We start from the raw sequence: 21570 nt of genomic DNA on the forward strand, positions 1-21570 counted from the left end.
TGAGAATCTTATCTCCAATTAACCACCAGAAAACCAGAAGTGGTGCTGTAGCTCAAGGGGTAGTCTTGAGCTGAAGAGCCAGGGACAGAGCCCAGGCCCAAAGTTCAAGCCCCATGACCAAAAAAAACCCCGAAACAAAACAACAACAACAACAAAAACAGGTCCTGGTACAAAATTCCCCAGGAAGCCTTTGATAGGCTCAATAGCAAAGTGTACATAGCTAAGGAAAACTTGAGGTTCTGCCCACACTAACTTCCCACACTGGTAGATAAGTAGGAAACAAAAAAAGCTGAAATAAACACAAAAGAAATATGTGAAACAACCATGACTATGAATTTTCCCCCAAGCTAATGTCAGACACCAAGCCACAAATCCAGAAAGTAAATATCAACCCAGTTTAGAAAAACAAAGCTGATGTAGGCCTTTTAAATTCTAATGATAGAAAATCAAACATAAAGAGGAAAATTCTGAAAGAAGCCAGAAAAGAAATTTTAAAAAACGCAAAAAAACCCCAAAAAACAAAAGCGCTTAACTAAGGAGGAACAAGGTTAAAATTAAATTCAATGTTATGGGGGTGTGGGGGGGAGGGTAATGGGTACCAAGACATGTGAAAGGGTATCAATGTATGTGAATTAGTGCACCTTCTATCTGGCAAATATCATGTAACCCTTTTACTAATTACAATAAAAAAAATTAAAAAAAATAAATTCAATGTTACTCAGAAAACATGCAAGCAAGAAAAAAAAAGGTATTCTATCTATCTATCATCTATCTATCCATTCTTTTTTTTTTTTTTTTTTTTTTTTTTTTTTGCCAGTCCTGGGCTTGAGCTCAGGGCCTTGGACTTTCTCAAGGCTAGAGCTCTACCACTTGAGCCTCAGCACCACTTCCGGCTTTTTTCTATGTATGTGGTACCGAGGAATCGAACCCGGGTCTTCATGCATGCTAGGCAAGCACTTTAACCACTAGGCCAAACTCCCGGCCCTCTATCCATCCATTCTAATAACACATGGATAACTATGTAGATTTCTTGTCATAACAGGCATACTCTACCTCACCCAGATCTCCATTAGAAGGGCTCTCAAATTTTTCTGCCTGGGCTGTCCTTGAGCTACAATCCTCCCAATCTCAGCCTCCTAAGTAGATAGGATTACAGACGGGCCAATGGCACCTGACCATGAGTTCTCCTTCATAGAATTGTAACTAATAGATACAGGGAAAAGGCTGGGATGTATAGCACCTGCTTAGCAAATGCAACGTGATAAGTTTGATCCTCAGTACACAAACAAAGAAAAGACAAAAACAAAAAAAACAAAACCACAATGGGGAAATGGAATTAGAAAGTTAATTTAAATTCCCCCCCCTCCGCATTGTAAATGCATAGATTTAAGGAAATAATCACCCAAGGCTCTAAATGAAAAGTTAGAAGAATACTTCATTAGAATTGAGATCAGATTGATGCCAATTATATCTATCAACCAATCACGTTTTTGTGTAGCATGAGGAATGGAACCTAGGTCTACACGCATGCTAGGCAAGCTCTCTGTCACTGGGCTACACTTCAGACATTTTCATTTATTTGTTTGCTTATTTGTTCTTTTTAATTGCCAGTCTCGGGGCTTGAACTCAGGCCCTGGGCACTGTCCCTGAGCTCTGAGCTTCTTTTGCTTCTCTTGAGCCACAGTGCCACTTCTGGCCTTTTCTATTTATGTGTTACTGAGGAATTGAACTCAGGGCTTCATGCAGGTAAGGCAAACAGGCTACCACTAAGCCACATTCCTAGCCCCATTTTTCCTATTTTAATATTTGTATTATGTCATAATAGATGGTTATAATTTTGCTGAAAAGTGCTGACTCCTTTCTCCTATGGATAAAGTAAAAGCAAGAGAAAAGCCAGGCTTCCTCACCTCATTTTGCATTTGTCATTGTTTAAGCCTTTCTCTGCAGTCCCTTTGCAAGCAACTTGGGTTCCAGGAAGAACAAGACTGATTGGAAACATCTTTATGGCAAGTGACAAAAACTACCCCTAAGCAACAGCTGCTGAAGTCTGCAGGATAGATCACTTTCTAAGCAGCAAGGACTCACAATACCAATTTCTCCAGATTCCTTTCCAAAAACAGGGGCTAAGATAGTTTTATTAGATTTTATATCTTTGGCTCACATTTTCTCCATATGAACAAATACTTTATTTAATTGTCTTCTAGTCTAAAGTATTTCTAGATTTTCTTTTCTTTATTTCTTTTGGTCTGTCATGGGGCTTGAACTCTGGGCCTAGGTGCTGTCCCTGAGCTCTTCAGCTCAAGGCTATTACCCTATCCCTTGAGCCACAGCACCACTTCCGGTTTTCTAGTGGTTCTTTGGAGATAAGAGTCTCACAGACTTTAGTGCCTTGGCTGGCTTTGAACCGTGATCTTCAGATCTCAGCCTCCTGAGTGGCTAAGATTATAGGCATGAGCCACCGCACCTGGCTTCTAGATTTTAAAGGAAAAGAAAATATTCCAGTATGTTAAGCAAATACAGCAATGATTTACCAAAGAAAGAGAAGTTAGTTACAATCAATTCTAGTGTTTACTATGTTTACTATGATATCACATAGGTTTGGTAGTTGGGGGTATTAGTATGTTCACGTGTAGGCAGATTCAAGGATTTTATTTCAAGAAACTCTCCTTATAAATTTTAGTGTTCCATGTACTTTTTTTTTTTGCCAGTACTGGGCTTGAGATCAAGGCCTGAGCACCGTCCTTGGACTTTCTCAAGGCTAGAGCTCTACCATTTGAGCCTCAGCACCACTTCTAGCTTTTTTTCTATGTATGTGGCACCAAGGAATCGAACCCGGGTTTTCGTGCATGCCAGGCAAGCACTCTACCACTAGGCCAAACTCCGGGCCCCATGTTACATGTACTTTTATATTAATTTTCAAGAGCTCCATTTATTTGTATGTTAGACCTTCTTTGCCTTTTTTGTTGTTGGTCATTGAATTCTGGGTTTGGGCATGAACCCGGGTCTTCGTGCATGCTAGGCAAGCACTCTACCATTAGGCCAAACTCTCAGACCTTTTTTTTTTTTTTAAAAAAAAAAAGCGAATTGATACAGATGTCCTGTCAAACCCTTAAACAAGCTCTGGCCAAGTTTATTGCTTAATGATTCCCCCCCCCTTTTTAAGACACGAAAGTGAGATTCCATATTTTTATTACTGTTTAGCACTACTATCACAGCCTGGAAAATTTTGTAAGGTAGCATAAATATAAAATATAAGAGTTTAAAATTATAGGATTATTAAAAGACATTTGGTGGCTCACGCCTGTAATCCTAGCTACTCAGGAGGCTGAGATCTTAGGATCACAGTTCAAAGCCAGCCCAGGCACTAAAGTTTGTTAGACTCTTATCTCCAATTAACCACCAGAAAACCAGAAGTGGCACTTCAAGGGGTTGGGAGGTAACCTTGAGCTGATAGAGCTCAGGGACAGCACCTAGGCCCAGAGTTCAAGCCCAGTGACTGACAAAAAAAAAAAACAAAACACATTTTGTATCTGGTCAGCAGATACACTAGTCCAAAACAGAGCTTGTGCAAGGTACCAGTGGCTCACACCTGTAATCCTAGTTACTCAGGAGGCTGAGATCTGAGAATTAAAGTTTGAAGCAAGTCTGGATCAGGGAGTCTATGAGACCCCAATTAACCACTAAAGAGCTAGAAGTGGAGCTGTGACTCAAATGATTGGGTGTTAGCCTTGATCACAAAAACTCAGGGAAAACAACCAGGCCTTGAAGCCAGGCCCCAGAACTGGCACAAGCCAAATCAAAACAAAAAAAATCAGAGCTTGTAGGACAGATTGACCAGCACTGATACAAGTTAAGGAGAATGGCCCACCATGAGAGATGTGTCCACACGTGGCCGTAACAAAACGCTAATGCTATGTAGTTCCCTCTGGTAGTCAATGAAGTGTCACAGGTGGAGCCGTGGGCCAGGCACTTGAGCTTTCTTCAAGGATTTGTATTCTAGCAGCACAGTCTAGGCCTTCTTGAGAGCCATGAAACCTTCAGGAGGTTTTCTGGACCGGAAAGTGGTCCTGAGGCTTGAACTCAGGGCCGGGCGCTGTCCCTGAGCTCAAGACTAGTGCTCTACCACTTTGAGTCACAGCACCACTTCCAATTTTCTGGTGATTCAATGGAAATAAGAGTGAACAGACTTTCCTGCCTAGGCTGGCTTCCAACTAGAGAGCTTAGCCTTCCGAGTAGCTAAGATTACAAATGTATGCCACCCGTGTCCAGTGAGGGCATGTCTATACATTCGTGTTCATGAAATGAGTTCACCGTCTTCACAGTGGCAAGTCGTGGTAAGTGCATCCATCTCTTTTTCTGGTAAGCTGCAGTTTCTAAAGTTATTTGGTCCGGGGGTCATTGGTCAGCCCTTGGTGCCATGGGTTGGCTCAAAGATCTTTCCTTGTTTTGGAGGAGGCATGCCAGCAGGTTCTTGCCCCGCTGTGTAAACGCTTGCTCCTGCCATGTGTGTGCTCTGCAATGCACTGCACCATAAATACCTCAGCGTACATGACAGGTGGATGGGAAGATGTCTGCCAAGTTGTTCAGGATTTCTTTCTCCAGAACATGGTCATCCTCTGTCCAGCCATTGAGAAGGTGGAGGGAGCTGGAGACCCGGGGAACCCCCAGAAGCTGTTTATAAGCATACCTCCTGGGTATGCCTGTTATGCACTGGGTTGTCTAACAAGTGTAAAGATGGTGGAAGCGTAAGCTCCATAGGAGGAAGATGATATTGATAAAGACCATCATTTTGGTAATTTTCTTACAGGTTCTGAAAACGTCTTACAATCAGCCAATCTCCTTCTTCATTGCCATCTTGATGGAGGAGTCTTGTGCACCTTGCTGCTTAGTGTTTTTCTTTCCTTCCTGGGCTGCAAAAACAACTCTGCGTTGTAAAAGAATCTCACATGGCAGCCCTGCACAAGCCCTTCCTCATTGTCAGATTTGTGGGCTCTGGTGAGCTCATGACACACCATGCAGCATACAAAGAACACGAAGGCATTGCAAACACTCGCTTTTCTTTCATGTAGACATCTCAGGCTAGGGGTCAAGAACTTTCTGCCAAGACCCCATCCTTGCATATTCAGTTTACTAATTTTCAGTGCTAGTAACATTTCTTCTCCCTCCCTCCTTCCCATCTACCCCCCACCCTCCTTCCCTGGTCCTGGGGCTTGAACTCAGGATGTGGGAGCTCTCTCTGAAGTTCTTTTGTTCCAGGCTATCAGTTCTGGCTTGTTCTGGGGAGTTTATTGAAGATAAGAGTCTCTCTCACAGATGTTCCTGCTTAGACTGGCTTCACTCGGTGATCCTCAGGTGTCAGCCTCTTCAGTAGCTAGGATTACAGGTGTGTCACCAGTGCCTGGCCTCCGCTGCGGCTGCTGCTGCTTCTTCTTCTTCTTTTTTTTGCCAACCCAAGTTTACTTCCTGCCACATATAGGTCTTTCATTTCACAAGAGGCATTGGAAGTACAATATATTGTTCCTTCCTACAAGCGGTCTATTTTTAGCATCAGTCCAATGGCTTCTGGGTTTTTACATTTACAACTAATCCTTGTTTATGCTTTTTTTTTTTTTTTTTTTTTTTTTTTGCCAGTCCTGGCCTTGAGCTCAGGGCCTGAGCACTGTCCTTGGACTTTCTCAAGGCTAGAGCTCTACCATTTGAGCCACAACACCATTTCTAGCTTTTCCTATGTATGTGGTACTGAGGAATCAAGCCCAGGTCTTTGTGCATACCAGGCAAGCACTCTACCATTAGGGCAAACTCTCAGTTCATTTGGTTCATTTATATATATATATATATATATATATATATATATATATGTTTTTTTTTTGTCAGTCGTGGAACTTGAACTCTGAGCCTGAGCGTTGTCCCTGAGCTCTTCAGCCCCACCCCTTGAGCCTCAGCCCCACTTCAGTTTTCTGGTGATTAATTGGAGATGAGTCTCACAAGGTTTGTAGTACCCGGGCTGGCTTTGAACCATTATCCTCACATCTCAGCTTCCTGAGTAGCTAGGATTACAGGCCTGAGCTGCTATGCCCAGCCTGTTTATCTTATATAATCTGTTTCCCCTTGTTCTCAAACACATAGAGAAGCATTAACAAAAAAAGGTAAATGTGGGCCTGGAGTTTGGCCTAGTTGTAGAGTGCTTGCCTAGCATGCACGAAGACCCGGGTTCAATTCCTTGGTACCACATACTTAGAAAAAGCCGGAAGTGGTGCTGAGGCTCAAGTGGTAGAGCTCTAGCCTTGAGAAAGTCCAAGGACAGTGCTCAGGCTCTGAGCTCAAGCCCAGGACTGGCAAAAAAAAAAAAAAAAAAAAAAAAAGTAAACATGACTCTCAGGAGTTCGTCTTGTACTGCTGCCATTGAGTATAAGAGGGTTTTGCAGCCACTATCTGCAAACAGCTCAGCAACTCCTGTGATGAACTAAATGTTCTCTTCATCATCAAGATTTTCAGTGACATTGTGATACCTACTGTCGCCGTTCAAAGTGCAGCATGGGATGCCAAAGGCAAAGCAAGTACTTCTCCATAGGGTTATGAAGGTCTTGTCTTCCAAAGTCTAGGCATGGCTATTGGCCAAATTATACAACAGGAAAGCTTGTTCCTGCACACTAGATGGGGCTTAATTGCCCTTTGAAGACCCTGTGTTGTTAATTTGGCTGTTTGATTTTCTTGCAGCTTCTCCCTAGCTGTGGCACTCACTGGCATGGCGAGAGTAGGTGTGGCCTCAGGGAAGTAGAAGGCTGAGGACTGGTTTTAATTGTGCATTTTCTTATTTACAAGCTCATTGCTTAAGGAAGGGCCTATTTACTCAGCAAATGAATGTAATGATTGCAGATGTGAAAGGCTGGGAACAGCTGGATGAGAGGGTGCACACAGCATATATGGGGCTCTGGCATTTAAAATGAAGGCAGACTTGTCTTTAAGGTTCACCAGGTACAGCGACTCACGTCTGTAGTCTTGGTGACTCAGGAGGAGGCCTCAGGTGTGAGGTTCTGGCCAGCCTGGACAAAATATTCTCACCACAGCACGTGCTTCTCATTTCAGTTGTATTTTACTTTTTATTTATTTTTGCCAGTCCTGGGCTTGAGCTCAGGGTCTGAGCACTGTCCTTGGACTTTCTCAAGGCTAAGGCTCTACCACTTGAGCCTGAGTACCACTTCTGACTTTTTTCCCCCCTATGTATGTAACACCGAGGAATCAACCCAGGTCTTCGTGCATGCTTGGCAAGCACTCTACCACTGGGCTGAACTCCTGGCCCTCGTTGTATTTTTCAAAAGCACAAACAGCTGGATGCTCCTGGCTCACGCCTATAATCCTAGCTACTTGGGGCTGAGATTTGAATATCACAGTTCAAAGGCTGCCTAGGTGGGAATATATATACATATACATATGCATATATGTATATAAACATATATATACATATACATACTCCAGGACTGATGTCTGTGATATTCTTTTTTTTTTTGCCAGTCGTGGGCTTGAGCTCAGGGCCTGAGCACTGTTCTTGGATTTTCTCAAGGTTTGGATTTTCTCTTCCACTTGAGCCTTGGCACCATTTCTGGCTTTTTTCTATGTATGTGGTACCGAGGAATTGAACCCGGGTCTTTGTGCATGCTAGGCAAGCACTCTACCACTAGGCCAAACTCCTGGCCCGTCTGTGATATTCTTATACCCAGTTAGTCACGAGACACCCAGCATGGTTCAAAAGTAGTAGTGCTTGGTGCTGAGAATGTGGCCTAGTGGTAGAGTGCTCACCTAACATGCGCAAAGCCCTGGGTTGGATTCCTTGGTACCACATACACAGAAAAAGCCAGAAATGGTGCTGAGAAGCAAGTAGCAGAGCACTAGCAATGAGCAGAAAGTGTCCAAGGACAGTGCTCAGGCCCTGAGTTCAAGCCCCATGACTGGCAAAGAAAATAAAAAAAGCCAGAAGTAGCACTGTGGCTCAAAGTGGTAGAGGGCTAGCCTTGAACTGAAGGGCTCAGGGACAGAGCCCAAGTTCAAGCCTCACAACGGGGGCAGAAGGGGTGGTTGGGTGGAAGCACTCTAGACTTGAGTGAAACATCTTAGGGACAGTCCCCCTCCAATTAGTTAATTAATTATAAAGCATACATAGAACTGCAGTCCAGGCTAGCCTAGGGAAAACATGAGAGTCTCTTTAGAAAATAATGAAAATAAAAAGGGCTGGGGAACTTGGCTCAAGTTGTAGAGCACCTGCCACGAAAGTACAATGCTCTGAGTTCAAACTCTCGTAATTGCCTCCATCTTCCAATACAGATACTGCCACTCGACAATCGGGGAGATGTACAGAAAGGGGTGTTACAAATCCATAACAAGGCAGTGGTAGATGGTACAGAATTAAGAGGATTTCATGACCAAATTGGATGTGGAGTCATAGTGAAGGAACTGAGGAGCAAGTTTAGGTTTCCAGAGTGCTAAGAGAAGATGAACTAGAGATGGTGGTTAATTGTGGAAGTTAAGGAATTACCAGCTAGAACCGTTTTGTAACTCTGAAGGGACGTTGGGTTGGGATGTAAGAAGTGGAGAATAACCATTCAGAGATGAGGTCAGAAGGCCCAAAGATGAAGTACTTGGAAACTCAAATACACAAGAGTAAGGTGGAAGAATGAAGGGGCAAACCCAGAGGTTATACAGGGTAGAGAAGGCTTAAGGAGCTCTATATAGCTGAGGGGTAAGAGCAGACAGTACAAGAAAAAATGACCAGGGCCACTGTGGGCGTGATCGCTAAGTCAGATGACAGAGAGGTAGAATGCATGAGAATTGAGCCCCTGCAGGCAGTTGAAGATAGAGTGCTTCCAGTTTGACATTGCTTGTGGTAGATTAAACTCATGTATCTTTTAGGAAAAGATTTAGCAGAAGTTTAAGAATTTCCTTTAAAAACAGACCCAGAGAAGAAGAACATGGCACAGAAGACATAAAGGAACATAAGATAGGGTAAGTAATCTAAATCTGAGATGAAACAGGTGTCATATAGGAATGGCATTAAGAATTTTAACCTGGCTAAAGAAGTTATTACACCTGTAAGATGCTGTGACACAGACTTTTCTCTGGACACCAAACACTGTAGTCTGACAAGGGACTGACCCAAACTCATCCTTCAACTAGCAAATCAGATGGTGAATAAGCCAAAAGTTCACTTAAGAAGCCTTTGATTGGAAGGTGCTGGTGGCTCATGTCTGTAATCCTAGCTACTGGAGATTGAGATGTGAGGATCATGGTTTAAAGCCTTTGGCAGGCAAGTCTGCAAGACTCTTCTCTCCAATTAACCATCAAAAAGCCAGAAGGCTAAAATGTGAGAGCACTAGCTTTGAGCACAAAAAGCGCAGGGACAGTGCCCAGACCCTGATTTCAAGTCTTAGGATTGGGAAAAAAGAAAGTGGGTGGGGGGGAGGGGAGGCCCCTTATAGTAGGAAGCATCTGTAAAGCTCAGCACAAGAACTGCATTGAGCTGGATGGGTGTTGGCGGCCCACACCTGTAATCCTAGTTATTCAGGAAGCTGAGATCTAAGGATGCGGTTCAAAGCCAGCCAAAGTAGAAAAGTCTCTGTGAGACTCATCTCCAAACAAACATTCAAAAACTGGAAGTGGAAGTGGTGTTGTGGCTCAAAGTGGTAGAGCACTAGCTTTGAGCAAAAAGAGCTCAGGGACAGCAACCAGGCGCTGAACTCAAGTCCATGACCAACCAAAAACACAGAAAAACAAGAAACAAAAAACAAAAAAAAAAAAGGCATTGTATTGTTATATTTATTCAAAACCAACTTTGATCAAAAAGCAGTGCTTTGTACCTATTAATATTTTGCAGAGACAAAATATGACCTCTTCTGTTACTGTCTATACTTAACCCATACTATTTGGAAGAGAAGGACTGTTGAAGGTTACCATCAAAAAAAATATATCCAAAAGCAAGTGACCAATGTTGTGAACCTATTTCAATTTAAATGTCAATTACTAGTTATACAAATTTGAGGAAACCTGTAAGAAAATATTCAGTACTTGAATTACAGCTATCCTAAGATAATGCACACAAACCAACAGTCTATTTAATAAAAATATTTAATGCTGCCAAAAGTATAAAAATACAATAGGAATGGCAGTACAATACAAAGTATTCTCTCCTAATTTATTTCTTTTACATCTTTCTACATTTCATACACGCATTTTAAAAAACACTTAACAGTACATCAAATGAAAGAGTTCTGCAAGTCTTCTGCTGGTGGGTGCTCTTCGTTCCCTGGATGTAAAGTTTACTTTGTAAACAAACAACTGTGAGGCAATCAATCAATCTACAGGTTTAGCAAGCCTCACTTTGGTTTCCGGAGTGGGCTTCAGGTCTTGCTTTGCACATCAAAGGTTCAAAATTTATAGCTGCAGAATATTCTCAAGTCATGAATATTTAGGTGTCTGTCAATCTTGGCCTAAAACATAAAATAAGAAGTCATCTATTCAATTCAGATTTACCAAACACACAGACGTGCACTGATACACACAAACACAAAAGGACTAACAGCAAACTAGGCAAACATATCACATTCAACCACACTAACCACTTTACTCTTATTTTGGTGAAGCCACTGAAGTGTTTGAGTTCCAAATAGAATTAGTGGTGTGGGAGAATCATTTAAAGCCCAAGAACTCACTTCCTTTTCCAAGAATTATGAACTAATTCTTTTGTCATCCTATTTTACTGATACATTAAAAAAAAAAATGTAGCCAGAAGAATTTAGCACGACTACATATGTTCTAGATGAAAGTCTAATCCAACTTAGTTCTCAACTGCGGAATACTGTTTAAAACATTACAACTTGTACATTAAATTGGCTTGTGTCCTTAAATCAGATTAACAGATGAATTTTGTCCTGAGGGATAACTAATGAGTCTAGCCAGAGAAATAAGCAATAGAATACTTAAAACAGGCATAAAATAAATTTATTGTATTTAATGCCAAAAGTTTAAGAGGTAGACAGAAGGAATGAATACTATTTAAGAGCAGTAGATTTTTTTTTTAATGCTAATTCCCAATTACTTGCAAACAACTTTCTAGGAGGTTAATGATTATTTCCATTCTTTCCCATTTTACACACACACACATACACAACACACTCCAAAGATATATAATTGTCAGTATTGAATGCCCACATGGGTAAACAGAAAATATAAACCAGACTCATACTATGAAGCCAAGACATGTAGTCAACATTTCAAGTACAGGGAATGAGGCCTCGTCCTCTGAAGGAAGGCAGGATTATAAAGCACTTGAAGTGGTCTGATTTTCAAACACTAGTGGAAAGTCACCACGGACATAGACAGTGCACTGGACACCATGGCTCACAAAGAACTAGATATGCTTATTACAGCCATCTCCAGGATTCTGAGCCAAGCTAGTTGATTCTGACTTCAACAAAATGTTTGTATATGCCATACATTTGGAGTCTGCTCTTTAGAACAAAGGCATGTAATTCAAAGTGTATGAAATAATGCTTCGATATGCTAAATATTCTCATGTTTCATTCTTTGTTTCAGTGGTAGTTCAAAATATTTCACTATTTTTCTCCACTTAAAAAAAAAAAACTGTGTGTGCGGGGGGCTGGAAATGTGGTTTAGTGGTAAAGTGCTTGCCTAGTATGAATGAAGTCCTGGGTTCAATTCCTCAGTGCCACATAAACAGAAAAAGGCAGTGATAAGCCTTGAGCAAAAGAAACTCAGGGACAGTGCCCAGGCCCTGAGTTCAAGCCCCAGGACTGCCAAAAAAAAAAAAAATCCCTTTCTTTAACAACAATGGTTACCTGTTATTTCCCTTTTTGAGTATCTGATTGAATTCCACATTAACAGAGTCATTGTGGCATAAGGTGAAGAATGAGGTCTGGAGCTGCTGGAAATCTAGATGCAGTTTGCCTCTCAGTTCTGTCATGAACTAGCTGTGCCATCTTGGGCAAGTTTCCTATTCTCCAACTCAGTTTTCTTATGTGAAAATAGGATGCCATTTATCTAGTGAGGTAGCATGCATCTTCAATTTAGAAGTGGCCGGCAGAACTGTAGATGTTCAGCACACACTGCTGTGTGTGTGTGTGTTGTTTTTTTTTTTTTTTTTTAAAGAATTACTTGTTATAAAAACCAAAAGAGATTTTTAAAACTCTAAATTCTCTGTGTGTGAATGATTTGAGGAGTACGATGAAATGATCTGGAGGAATCTCATTAAATAAGACTTTTTGCCATTAGATAATCACACTAATATTCTCCTAAGATAAGGCAAGGAAAATCACAATCCTCTCTCAGGTGAGCCACGCACTGCCTTGAAGGAGAGGTCTGTTCTCCTGTACTTCAGAAATTCCTACTTATTTTCCCTGCAGCAACTACAAGACATTGAAGGGATTCTAATGGGAAACAACACAGTTTCAAAAAAGTCTGTAATATCCTCACAACTCTAATTTCCACATTCTAAAATATCACCTCCAAAGACCAGAAGTATCATCCTAGTAACAGACCGTCCAAAGAAAGAATGCTCATGTTTTTATTGTCAGCTAGCACAAAGCCTCCCAAAGCAAGCCACAGCTTCTCTCTTGTGCCACGTAGTGTTTATACTTTGCAGTGGCTCTAAGCCACCAAAGAGAGCACAGAAGAAAACCATCAGTAAAAGAGGGCAAAATGTCCATGTATACACGGGACACTGATCTTTTTAGAACCTGGGGGCCGAAAGAGAAAGCCATTTTTTTCTGAAGAGAGCTGAGAAAAGCACTTGTGCAGAATGACTCAACATTGTTTTTGGATCAATGGGAATGTGTTCAATAGTCAGGAAATTCCTGCTGCCAAGAGAAAAATGAGTATTTTTCATGTTAGTATGGTTTAACTGTGTTTTCACTTCAGAATACTACTCAGTGCCTGAAATTGGAGGGATAATGAAACAACTCCCATATGGACCACATTCAGGGGAAGAGCTGCTGGTGTGTACTAAGTCCCGAGACCAGGAATTCCATGATAGACAAGTGATCAACACACAACCCACAGTTTTCTACTAAGGCATGTTACCATTTGTACACATTCAATGGAAAGGAGAACTGCTGTGGAATCTCATAAAAGCTGCTCTGAAGACGGGGGGGGGTGGGGGGGGGATATGACTGCAATCAGATGGAAACATGTGAACTGGATGGGGGTGGGTTGACAAAACAGGTCAGGTCCACAGCAAAGGATCCAGGCAATAAAAAGGCCCATATTGCATGCCACAAGAAGATGTATCATTTAATTGCTTTTTATGTGCATCATTATCACTTAAATTAGTCAAAGCCGAATAAGAACTATAAAAGTTAAGACATTTTATTAGCTGTTATTGTCCAAGTGAGGATGCAGGACAGATTTCTGCTGAAATCTTAATTCTACTTAGTTCTACACAGTGGACAGATACATTAAATTTGTCCGGGTAAAGACTGTGGGTTCTACACCACAGCTGCACACATTTTACTCACTCAGGACCCATTACGGTCCTGCTAGAAGAAAATATAAACCAGTACTTACTGCAGCCTTGAAATCCTGTCCAAACAAAGAAATGGTCTATATACTTAGTGGCATCTGGCTTAAGATTACATGTTTTAAAACCTCTTCTAACGTGTGTACAGGAAAGCTGGCTGCAGGCGTGTGCACCTGTAGTAGCAGCTGTGCAGGAGGTTGAGGTGGGAGAATCGTTTGAGCCCAAGGAGTTCAAGGCTAGCCTGAACAACACAGTGAAATGGCTTTGAAGAGAGAGAGAGAGAGAGAGAGAGAGAGAGAGAGAGAGAGAGAGAGAGAGAGAGAGAGAGAGAGAGAGAGAGAAAGAAAGAGAGGGGGGGGAGTTTTGTTTCTGAAAATAAAAATCAAGACAGTCTAAATCTATACAAATAACTGGGCATAAAGTATACAATGGTCAATAAAACTTTTTGTGAGTCAGGCGCGGTGGCTCACGCCTGTAATCCTAGCTACTCAGGAAGGTGCGATCTGAGGATTGAGGTTCAAAGCCAGCCTGGGCACTAAAGACTGTGAGACTCATCTCCAATTAACCAGTAGAAAACCAGAAGTGGTACTGTGGCTCAAGGGGTAGGGTGGTAGCCTTGAGCTGAAGAGCTCAGGGACAACACACACACCTAGAGTTCAACCCCCATGATCAACAAACAAAGCACAATAAAACAAAAAACCCAGAAGAACTTTTTGTAGAGTTTTGAATTTGGGGCTTTGAGCTTGCACTATTGCAGGTACTACTACTGCTGATCCAGGTCTCCAGCCTAGGGTTTTGCTTTTTATTTTTGAGATAGTCTCTCATTTCTTGTCAGGCCCAATCCAACCATATCAGGCTTCCTGGCTGGCAACATAGGATGACAGGCACCCACCAACTAATCTAGTTGAGAAGGGGTCTCAGACATTTTCCTGCCTGCCTGGACACATGATCTCAACCACCTCAAACTCCCAAGTAGCTAGGATTACAAGGCCTGGGCCGTAACATTTTAACACCATCAACTTCTAGTTTCCATTTATGTGGAATCGAATCAGAGATCTCTAAGATGACAATCAGCTGCAGTTTGTCTTGGAGAATTCTCTACTTTCAAGTTCAGTCAGTGGTGGCCATCATCGCTGTGAAACCCTAGGCTGAAAGGTCAGAAGAAACTGAAAGCTAAGACAAATATGAGCACAGTATATACAAGGTCGGCGGCAGTCACAACCCTGGTTTCTTGCACACTTGTGCAGAGGAAAAAGAAATCCTTTTCTCTATTCCTTCTTTGACAGAAATGTTGATACATAATGAAAGTAGATCAAAGCCAGTACAGGGGGCTCATGCCTATAACTCTGGTTATTCAAGAGACTGAGGTTTGAGGATTGTGGTTCAAAGCCAGCCTGGCAGCAAAGTTTATGAGCTTCTGATCGCCAATTAAATCACAGAATAGGTCTGAAGTGGTGCTGTGGCTCAAGTGGTAGACTGCTAGCTGTGAGCAAAAGAGCTCAAAGACAGACAGCATAGCATCTAGGACCGGAGTTCAAGCCTCAGGAAAAGAACAGGGGGCGGGAATCAAGAAGACAAAAAGACTAAGAGAAAACTTGACAATATGTGAAATCTCTGTTAAACATGAGAAGTAGTGCTGGGAGTTTGGCCTAGTGCTAAGAGTGCTTGCCTAGCATGATGCAGGAAGACCTGGGTTTGATTCCTTGGTATCACATACATAGAAAAGTTGGAAGCTCAAGTGGTAGAGCTCTAGCTTTGAGGAAAAAACCCAAGGACAGTGCTCTGGTCCTGAGTTCAAGCCCCAGGACTGGTAAAATATGACAAGTAGTCTTTACAATGTTCTGAAACTGTGTATCTTTTATGTTACTTTAAAAAAGGGCATTTTCATTTTATATGTGGACAATCAAACACAGAGAAGTGTATTTTTATTCTTTATGTTAAAAAATCAGTAACAGGTCAACGTAAAACATTATCTGGCTAAACTTGGAAAGGAATCTCCCCTGTGATTTCAGCATTAACTGAAGGTTGTACCTGTGTGCAGCAAGAATGGATCTGAATTAAAGATTCTGTCCTGAAAATAATACCCCAGCTTTATTTTAAAATCTTGTATTCTCTTCCTTCATTTATTCAAAACTCAATACTTACCTGGTGTGTGTGTGTGTGTGTGTGTGTGTGTGTGTGTGTGTGTGTGTGTAGGTGGACTGGGACTAGAATGCAGTGCCTCACATACTTGGCTTGACTTTTTGTTCATAATTGGCATTCTACTACTGAGCCATCCACTCCACTTCTTGCATTTTGTTGGTTAACTGGACAACCTCTCAGATTTGTCTTCCTGGACTGCCTTTGACCCACAATTCTCATTTTAACATCTGTTGCATTTGGAAAAACACTACGAAGACTAGGGTCAAGCTTTCACAGATGCAGGCCCCACCAAGGGCTGCCCTTTTTCTTCCTCTGGCTGTTCTTGGAGCGGGTAAAAAGCCACATGTTCTGTTTCCCCAACCAGTATAGGACTGAGATGACCATCACCCACACATCACCATCTACTACGACACATGTTGTATTCGGTACCCCAAAATACCAGTACTAGTAAACGATTAGCCTGTTTAAACCTTTCATAGTCACCAATATCCTCACAGACCTGCTCAGAGAAAGAAGGAGATTGGATATGGAAAGTCACTGAGTGTTCAGTATGCTGTGATTTAAAAATAAAATACTACCACATACCTAGCTGTACAAACAGTAGATAAAGAGTAATGCTGACGCTAACAAAGAAGTCATCCAGTACTATGCTAGGCACAGTCTTATTAGTATTTATTTCCCAAAAGAAATCTTTATACTTTCACTTAAATCAAAGCTATCTCCAAGTAGAAAGCTCTGAAGACTTATCCCCATTTGACTTTTGGGGTAACATACCATATTTGGCAGGGAAAAAAAAAAGACTTTAAATCAATAACCAATAGGATTTCGATGCCTAAACATAGGTTTAATTCAAAAAGACATAAGAAAACATCTCCCTTACCTCTTTTCCATCTCAAGGTTAACAGGACACAGTAATACTGAATCAGGACACAGGCACATGTTACATAGATCTTATTTAATATAGTACCACCTACATCCTGCTTTCACACAGTTGATACATTCAAGAAAGCTATTCAAGTAAATTCAAAACACCTACCTATACCAATAGTTTTCAACTTGCTTTTAAATGACAGCTACCTCCTTCAAGACAACTAAGCCTTAGCAGAAGTCTTACAAGGTGTATTAAAAGAGACAAAGCAGGGATGCCATGGCTGGTAGCTCAAAATCTTTCTGCCACCTCTTGGTGAACTTTTGTGAGATCCAATGTATATGGGAGTTAGAAAACCACTGAATGTCTGCTAGCAATTAAATTTATATCATCTACTTAAAGTTTAAGTCGACTGAATCAAATATTGAATGGAATGTTGGGATTTGAATGAGCAGTTAAAATTCATTAGACAGTATGTTAAAATACTCATTAAGAAGTTAAAGGGACAATATAAAGTTTACACATCATGACACTATTTATTGAAGAAGAGAACTTGAAAAAAATCTTATTTCAAAACTTCAGTCTAAGTGAACTGAAGTTTACCGCTTTTACTTGAAAAAGAAATTATGACTTACCCCAATTGTAAATTAGGGTAATTACATTGAAAATTTCACAAAAAAAAAAAAAAAAAAAAAAAACCCAAACCAAAAACAGTCCTGCATAGGCTTTACAGAATCCAGTTTCTTTTCTTTTCTTTCTTCTTTTTGAGATAGAGTCTCACTATGTTGCTCAGGCTGTACTTGAACTCGCTATGTAGCTTAGGATGGCCTCAAACTTGTGATCCTCTGTCTCAGCTTCTCAGGTGTTTACTATCACACCTGGCAGAAAACAATTCCTTTACAAAGTTTTGACCAACTGTTACTTTACTATTCAGTAAGAATTTTCCTCCAAAGATACACACAAATTCTGTCTTTGACTTTTCTTTTTAAAACAGGGCTAACTGTAAAACATAAAGGAAATGCATGAATGTATAGAAATTGCTTATTCACACTTTTAACTGCTCATATCAAACTTTTTTTAGGAAAAGGAAAAAGGTATCCAGTATACAATTGAATCAACATACAACTTAGTATTGTTTTGTGGTAAGACTTCAAACTGCGCTTTTAAAAAGTACACTTAACTACAAAAGTAAGATTAAATACTTATAAAATTATCTTTACCCTGAAATGGTTAGGTATATAAAGTGTTGATACCCATATCAACAGTACATTATACATTACAACACATTATGTAAATGACATTTTCTTTCCATTAATAATGTAGATAAAACCACAATATTTATTGCTTATGTCAAGTGCAGGTTAAATCCAGATAGCCTCCAAAACAAATCCTTGTAATAAAGGATTTCTCATTGTCAGTCAGGTAAAGTATGTTTGACATGTGTGAATACAGCTGCAAAAGGTACCAGTTTTTCACAAACACCAATGTCTTTATTTTAGAGCAGTTTACAGTTTGGGTTTCAGAGGAACCTGCAGTGAAGATCCTGAGATGCTGGGCCTGTGACTGTAAATATCACTTACTGGCTGATGTCTATTATACTGCACCAATTTTGGAGTATGAGGCATTTGCTGCTAACAGACAAACCCTTGAGATAAACACAGCACTGTCAGCTACTAGTGCAGAAGCTTGCCAGGCAAAACTTTATTTATAGGACATGATGGTGAAAAAACAGTGTCCAGCCAACCAAAGTGCCAACCAAGATGACTGACACAAACCCAATCTTAGTGAGAATAGGTTGCCAATATAACCACCTTTTTCTTTTTCGTTCAGTCTCATTTAGCCTCTGTTTCATCTGCTGCACCTTCTGAGCTGTGGTAGCCTTTCTGTCCTCACGAATACGTTTCCGAAGAACACTGTGAAGAGACAAAAACAAATCAAAGGGAGTGTGTGCGCAGCAGGCTGTAATTACCCCAGTGCAGAGGACCAGGCACCAGCAACACTGCACATGCATCTGCTTTCCATCTCATTCCAACACAAATAGAAATGGGAAAGCACTAATGTTCCAAATACTCCAGAGATTTACTCTTATAAAGTACCAACTATTTTGGGTAGTTTTATCTTACAAATACTTTTAGCAAGACTCAAAAATATGCAAGATACTTGTTTCAAAGTGTGAACTGGTAAACTATGAGACAGAGAAGGGGTGACATTTTTCTAAAAGAAATGTATTCGTTATCTAACTTATGAAACTGTAACCTCATCTTTATAATAACAGAAAAAAAATTTAAAAAGTAAACTAGGGCCTGGAGTTTAGCCTAGTGGTAGAGTGCTTGCCCAGCATGCACGAGGACCCGGGTTCAATTCCTTGGTACCACATACATAGAAAAAAGCCAGAAATGGTGCTGAGGCTCAAGTGGTATAGCTCTAGCCTTGAGAAAGTTCAAGGACAGTGCTCAAGCCTGAGTTCATGGCCCAGGACTGGAAAAAAAAAAAAAAAAGTAAACTAGTGATCAGCAGTACTTTTTTCTTTGACATGCAGGCAAGAGAAACAGGAGGGGAAGACAACAGGATCACTGGTAAGGATAAAAACTGCTTATGTGCAGGATGATCATGTTGCAAGAGCTCTTATTTTTTTTTTTTTCTGCAAGAGCTCTTATGCTCCTGCCTGTCCATATGCATTTCTAGCCTCCTTGAAATATTATCAGTTTCCTGTTTAATATAGAACTTTGTTTTACTTTTGGCTCTGATCATTAGTCCTAGGACTAAGTAAAGAAAATGTCTAATAGCAACATGCCAGTTACTTTACTTTTGATGAAAATCTTGGTTGCTTCTTCAGTGCATACTATATGAAGAAAAACATTTCCCTGGCCAAAAAGGTCACCCTCACCCACTTAAAAAAAAAAAAAAAGAAAAGAAAAAAACCTCAAGAAATCCAAATTGTAGAGCAAACTGAAAGCAAACTAATAAGCAAAGGGAAAAAAATCTGGAGAACAATTTTCGATTGTAGATCAAGGAATTTTCTCAATCAAACGCAATGCATCACACCTTGATTAGATACTGGATTATTTTTGTGCTTAGGTTTCACTATAAAGTCCAGCTGACCTTGAACTCAAGATCCTTTTGTTTTCAGTCTCCCATGTGCTGGGATTACTTGAGATCATGGAAATGTCCTAAAATTGGAATATGGCCACATAACTATAAACAGATGAAAATCTACTGTGCATTTTATTTTTGATGGTACAAAAGTTTGCATACAGGGCCTCTCACTTTTGGCAGGCACTATGTCACTCAAAGTCTTTCTTGCTTTTATTTTCAGACTGTGTTTCATAATTTGCCTGGGGCTAGTTTAAGACCATAATCATCCATAGCTTCCTGTGTAGCTGGGATTACATGCACATGCCTGGCTTATTTGTTCAGGTGGAGTCTCATTAACTTTTCTATGAGTTGTTCCCAAACTGTCATCCTCCCATCTTTACATAGCTGGAATTTTAAGAGTGTGCCTGGAGACTTACACTGTAAGATATGAACTGCACTTACACAATATACAGTAGAAAAGCTATAAAACTTGAAACTCTTTTGTACGATTGAAACCTCACTGTATAATTACTTAAAAGAATAAAATGATATCAATAACTACAAAAGGTGGCTATATGGACTCAGGAGACTGGAGAAACATGCTGTTTATGCATATACAATCTTTCCAGAATTGTTCTAGTATATTTAACATTGTTCTTGCCAATACTGGGGGAGGGGGAGGGCCTGTTCTCCCCTATAATGATAGTTTCACCTATCATTTCTATTCTGTTTTTCAATTCTCTTCTCGTCTTTGTACTCCTTCAATTTTATGGAATTTAGTCTATTTAACTAGTAATTTACAAAACAGTTGCTAATTGGGGTGGGTCCTTCTTTTCCCCTCATAAGGTATTAGATCACTGTGCTCAATGTAGATGAGTTCACCCAGTGAGCAATACCTATTCATGTAAAAACACTGAAAGATATATTTACCATTATGACCTGTGCAAGTTATCACTCAGGATTCATTCTCTGAATTGAAAATTAATTATGGCAAATATAAAACTATAAAAGTCTGGAGCACCCTGTCAATCACAGTCCAATTTACATTTATTTCAGTATAGACGACAAATCTAATTTGTATCTAGTACTTTTAGCTATTTGCCATTGGTCAAAGTGCACTGTATTCTAAACTGCTTTTGCTGAATGGCAATTCCTTTGTACAACCTCATAAAGATAATAAAAATGTTAAAAACAATTTGAATAAATTCATTGTGATATCTGATTATATAACTGTTTTATATGCTATATATGAGCTTATACAGGTTTTAAAATATATTTGTAGAAATTATGTTTTGGCCTCTGGTCAGGCTGAGAATACAACTTTCCTCATTGCCTAGCAAGTGCAACGTCCTGAGTTTAATCCCCAGTACCAAAAAAGAAAAGATAAAAAAAAATACAGTTAACTCCAAAATAAATCTTCAAAGAAACATGGGCCAAAGACTTAAAGAGACACATCTCTGAAGAAGAAATAAGAACGGCCTATAGACACGTGAAGAAATGCTCAACATCTCTGGCCATAAAAGAAATGCAAATCAAAACAACTCTGACATTCCACCTCAGTATAGTTAGAATGGCCATTATCAAGAAATCCAGTAACAACAGATACTGGTGGTGATGTGGCCAGGAGGGATCACAAATACACTGTTAGTGGGAGTATAAATTCATTCAACCACTATGGAAAGCAGTATGGTGGTTCCTCAAAAGACACAGATCTTTCCTATGACCAAGCAATTCCACTACTTGGCATTTACCCAACTGTCCAGAAACAAGGACATACTAAAGCCACTAGCACAACGATGTTCACTGAAGCACTATTTACCATAGCAAAGATATGGAACCAACCCAGATGCCCCTCAGTAGATGATTGGATCACTAAGATGTGGTATTCATACAAAATGGAATTCTATACTGCCATCAGAAAGAACGACATTGCCCCATTTGTAAGGAAATGGAGTGACTTAGA

General features: G+C 40.3%; 1 protein-coding gene across 3 annotated transcripts in view; it reads right to left on the reverse strand.

The window, feature by feature from the left end:
* Positions 1 to 9786: 9786 nt before the first annotated feature.
* The window catches only part of Ptpn2 (protein tyrosine phosphatase non-receptor type 2), an 84577-nt gene continuing 72793 nt past the window's right edge, over positions 9787 to 21570 (reverse strand). Inside the window, exons 9-10 of one of the 3 annotated variants that reach the window (XM_090353449.1) lie at positions 18344 to 18445; positions 9787 to 10478 (exon numbers count right to left, since the gene is read on the reverse strand). In XM_090353449.1, coding sequence (XP_090209575.1) covers positions 10457 to 10478; positions 18344 to 18445 — 124 coding nt within the window. In that variant the 3' untranslated portion in view covers positions 9787 to 10456. The other 2 variants (XM_090353450.1, XM_090353448.1) reach the window with 2 other exon arrangements.

Source organism: Megascapheus bottae, chromosome 19, assembly GCF_031878675.1.
Source record: "Megascapheus bottae isolate mThoBot1 chromosome 19, mThoBot2.hap1, whole genome shotgun sequence".
Lineage (NCBI taxonomy): Eukaryota > Metazoa > Chordata > Mammalia > Rodentia > Geomyidae > Megascapheus > Megascapheus bottae.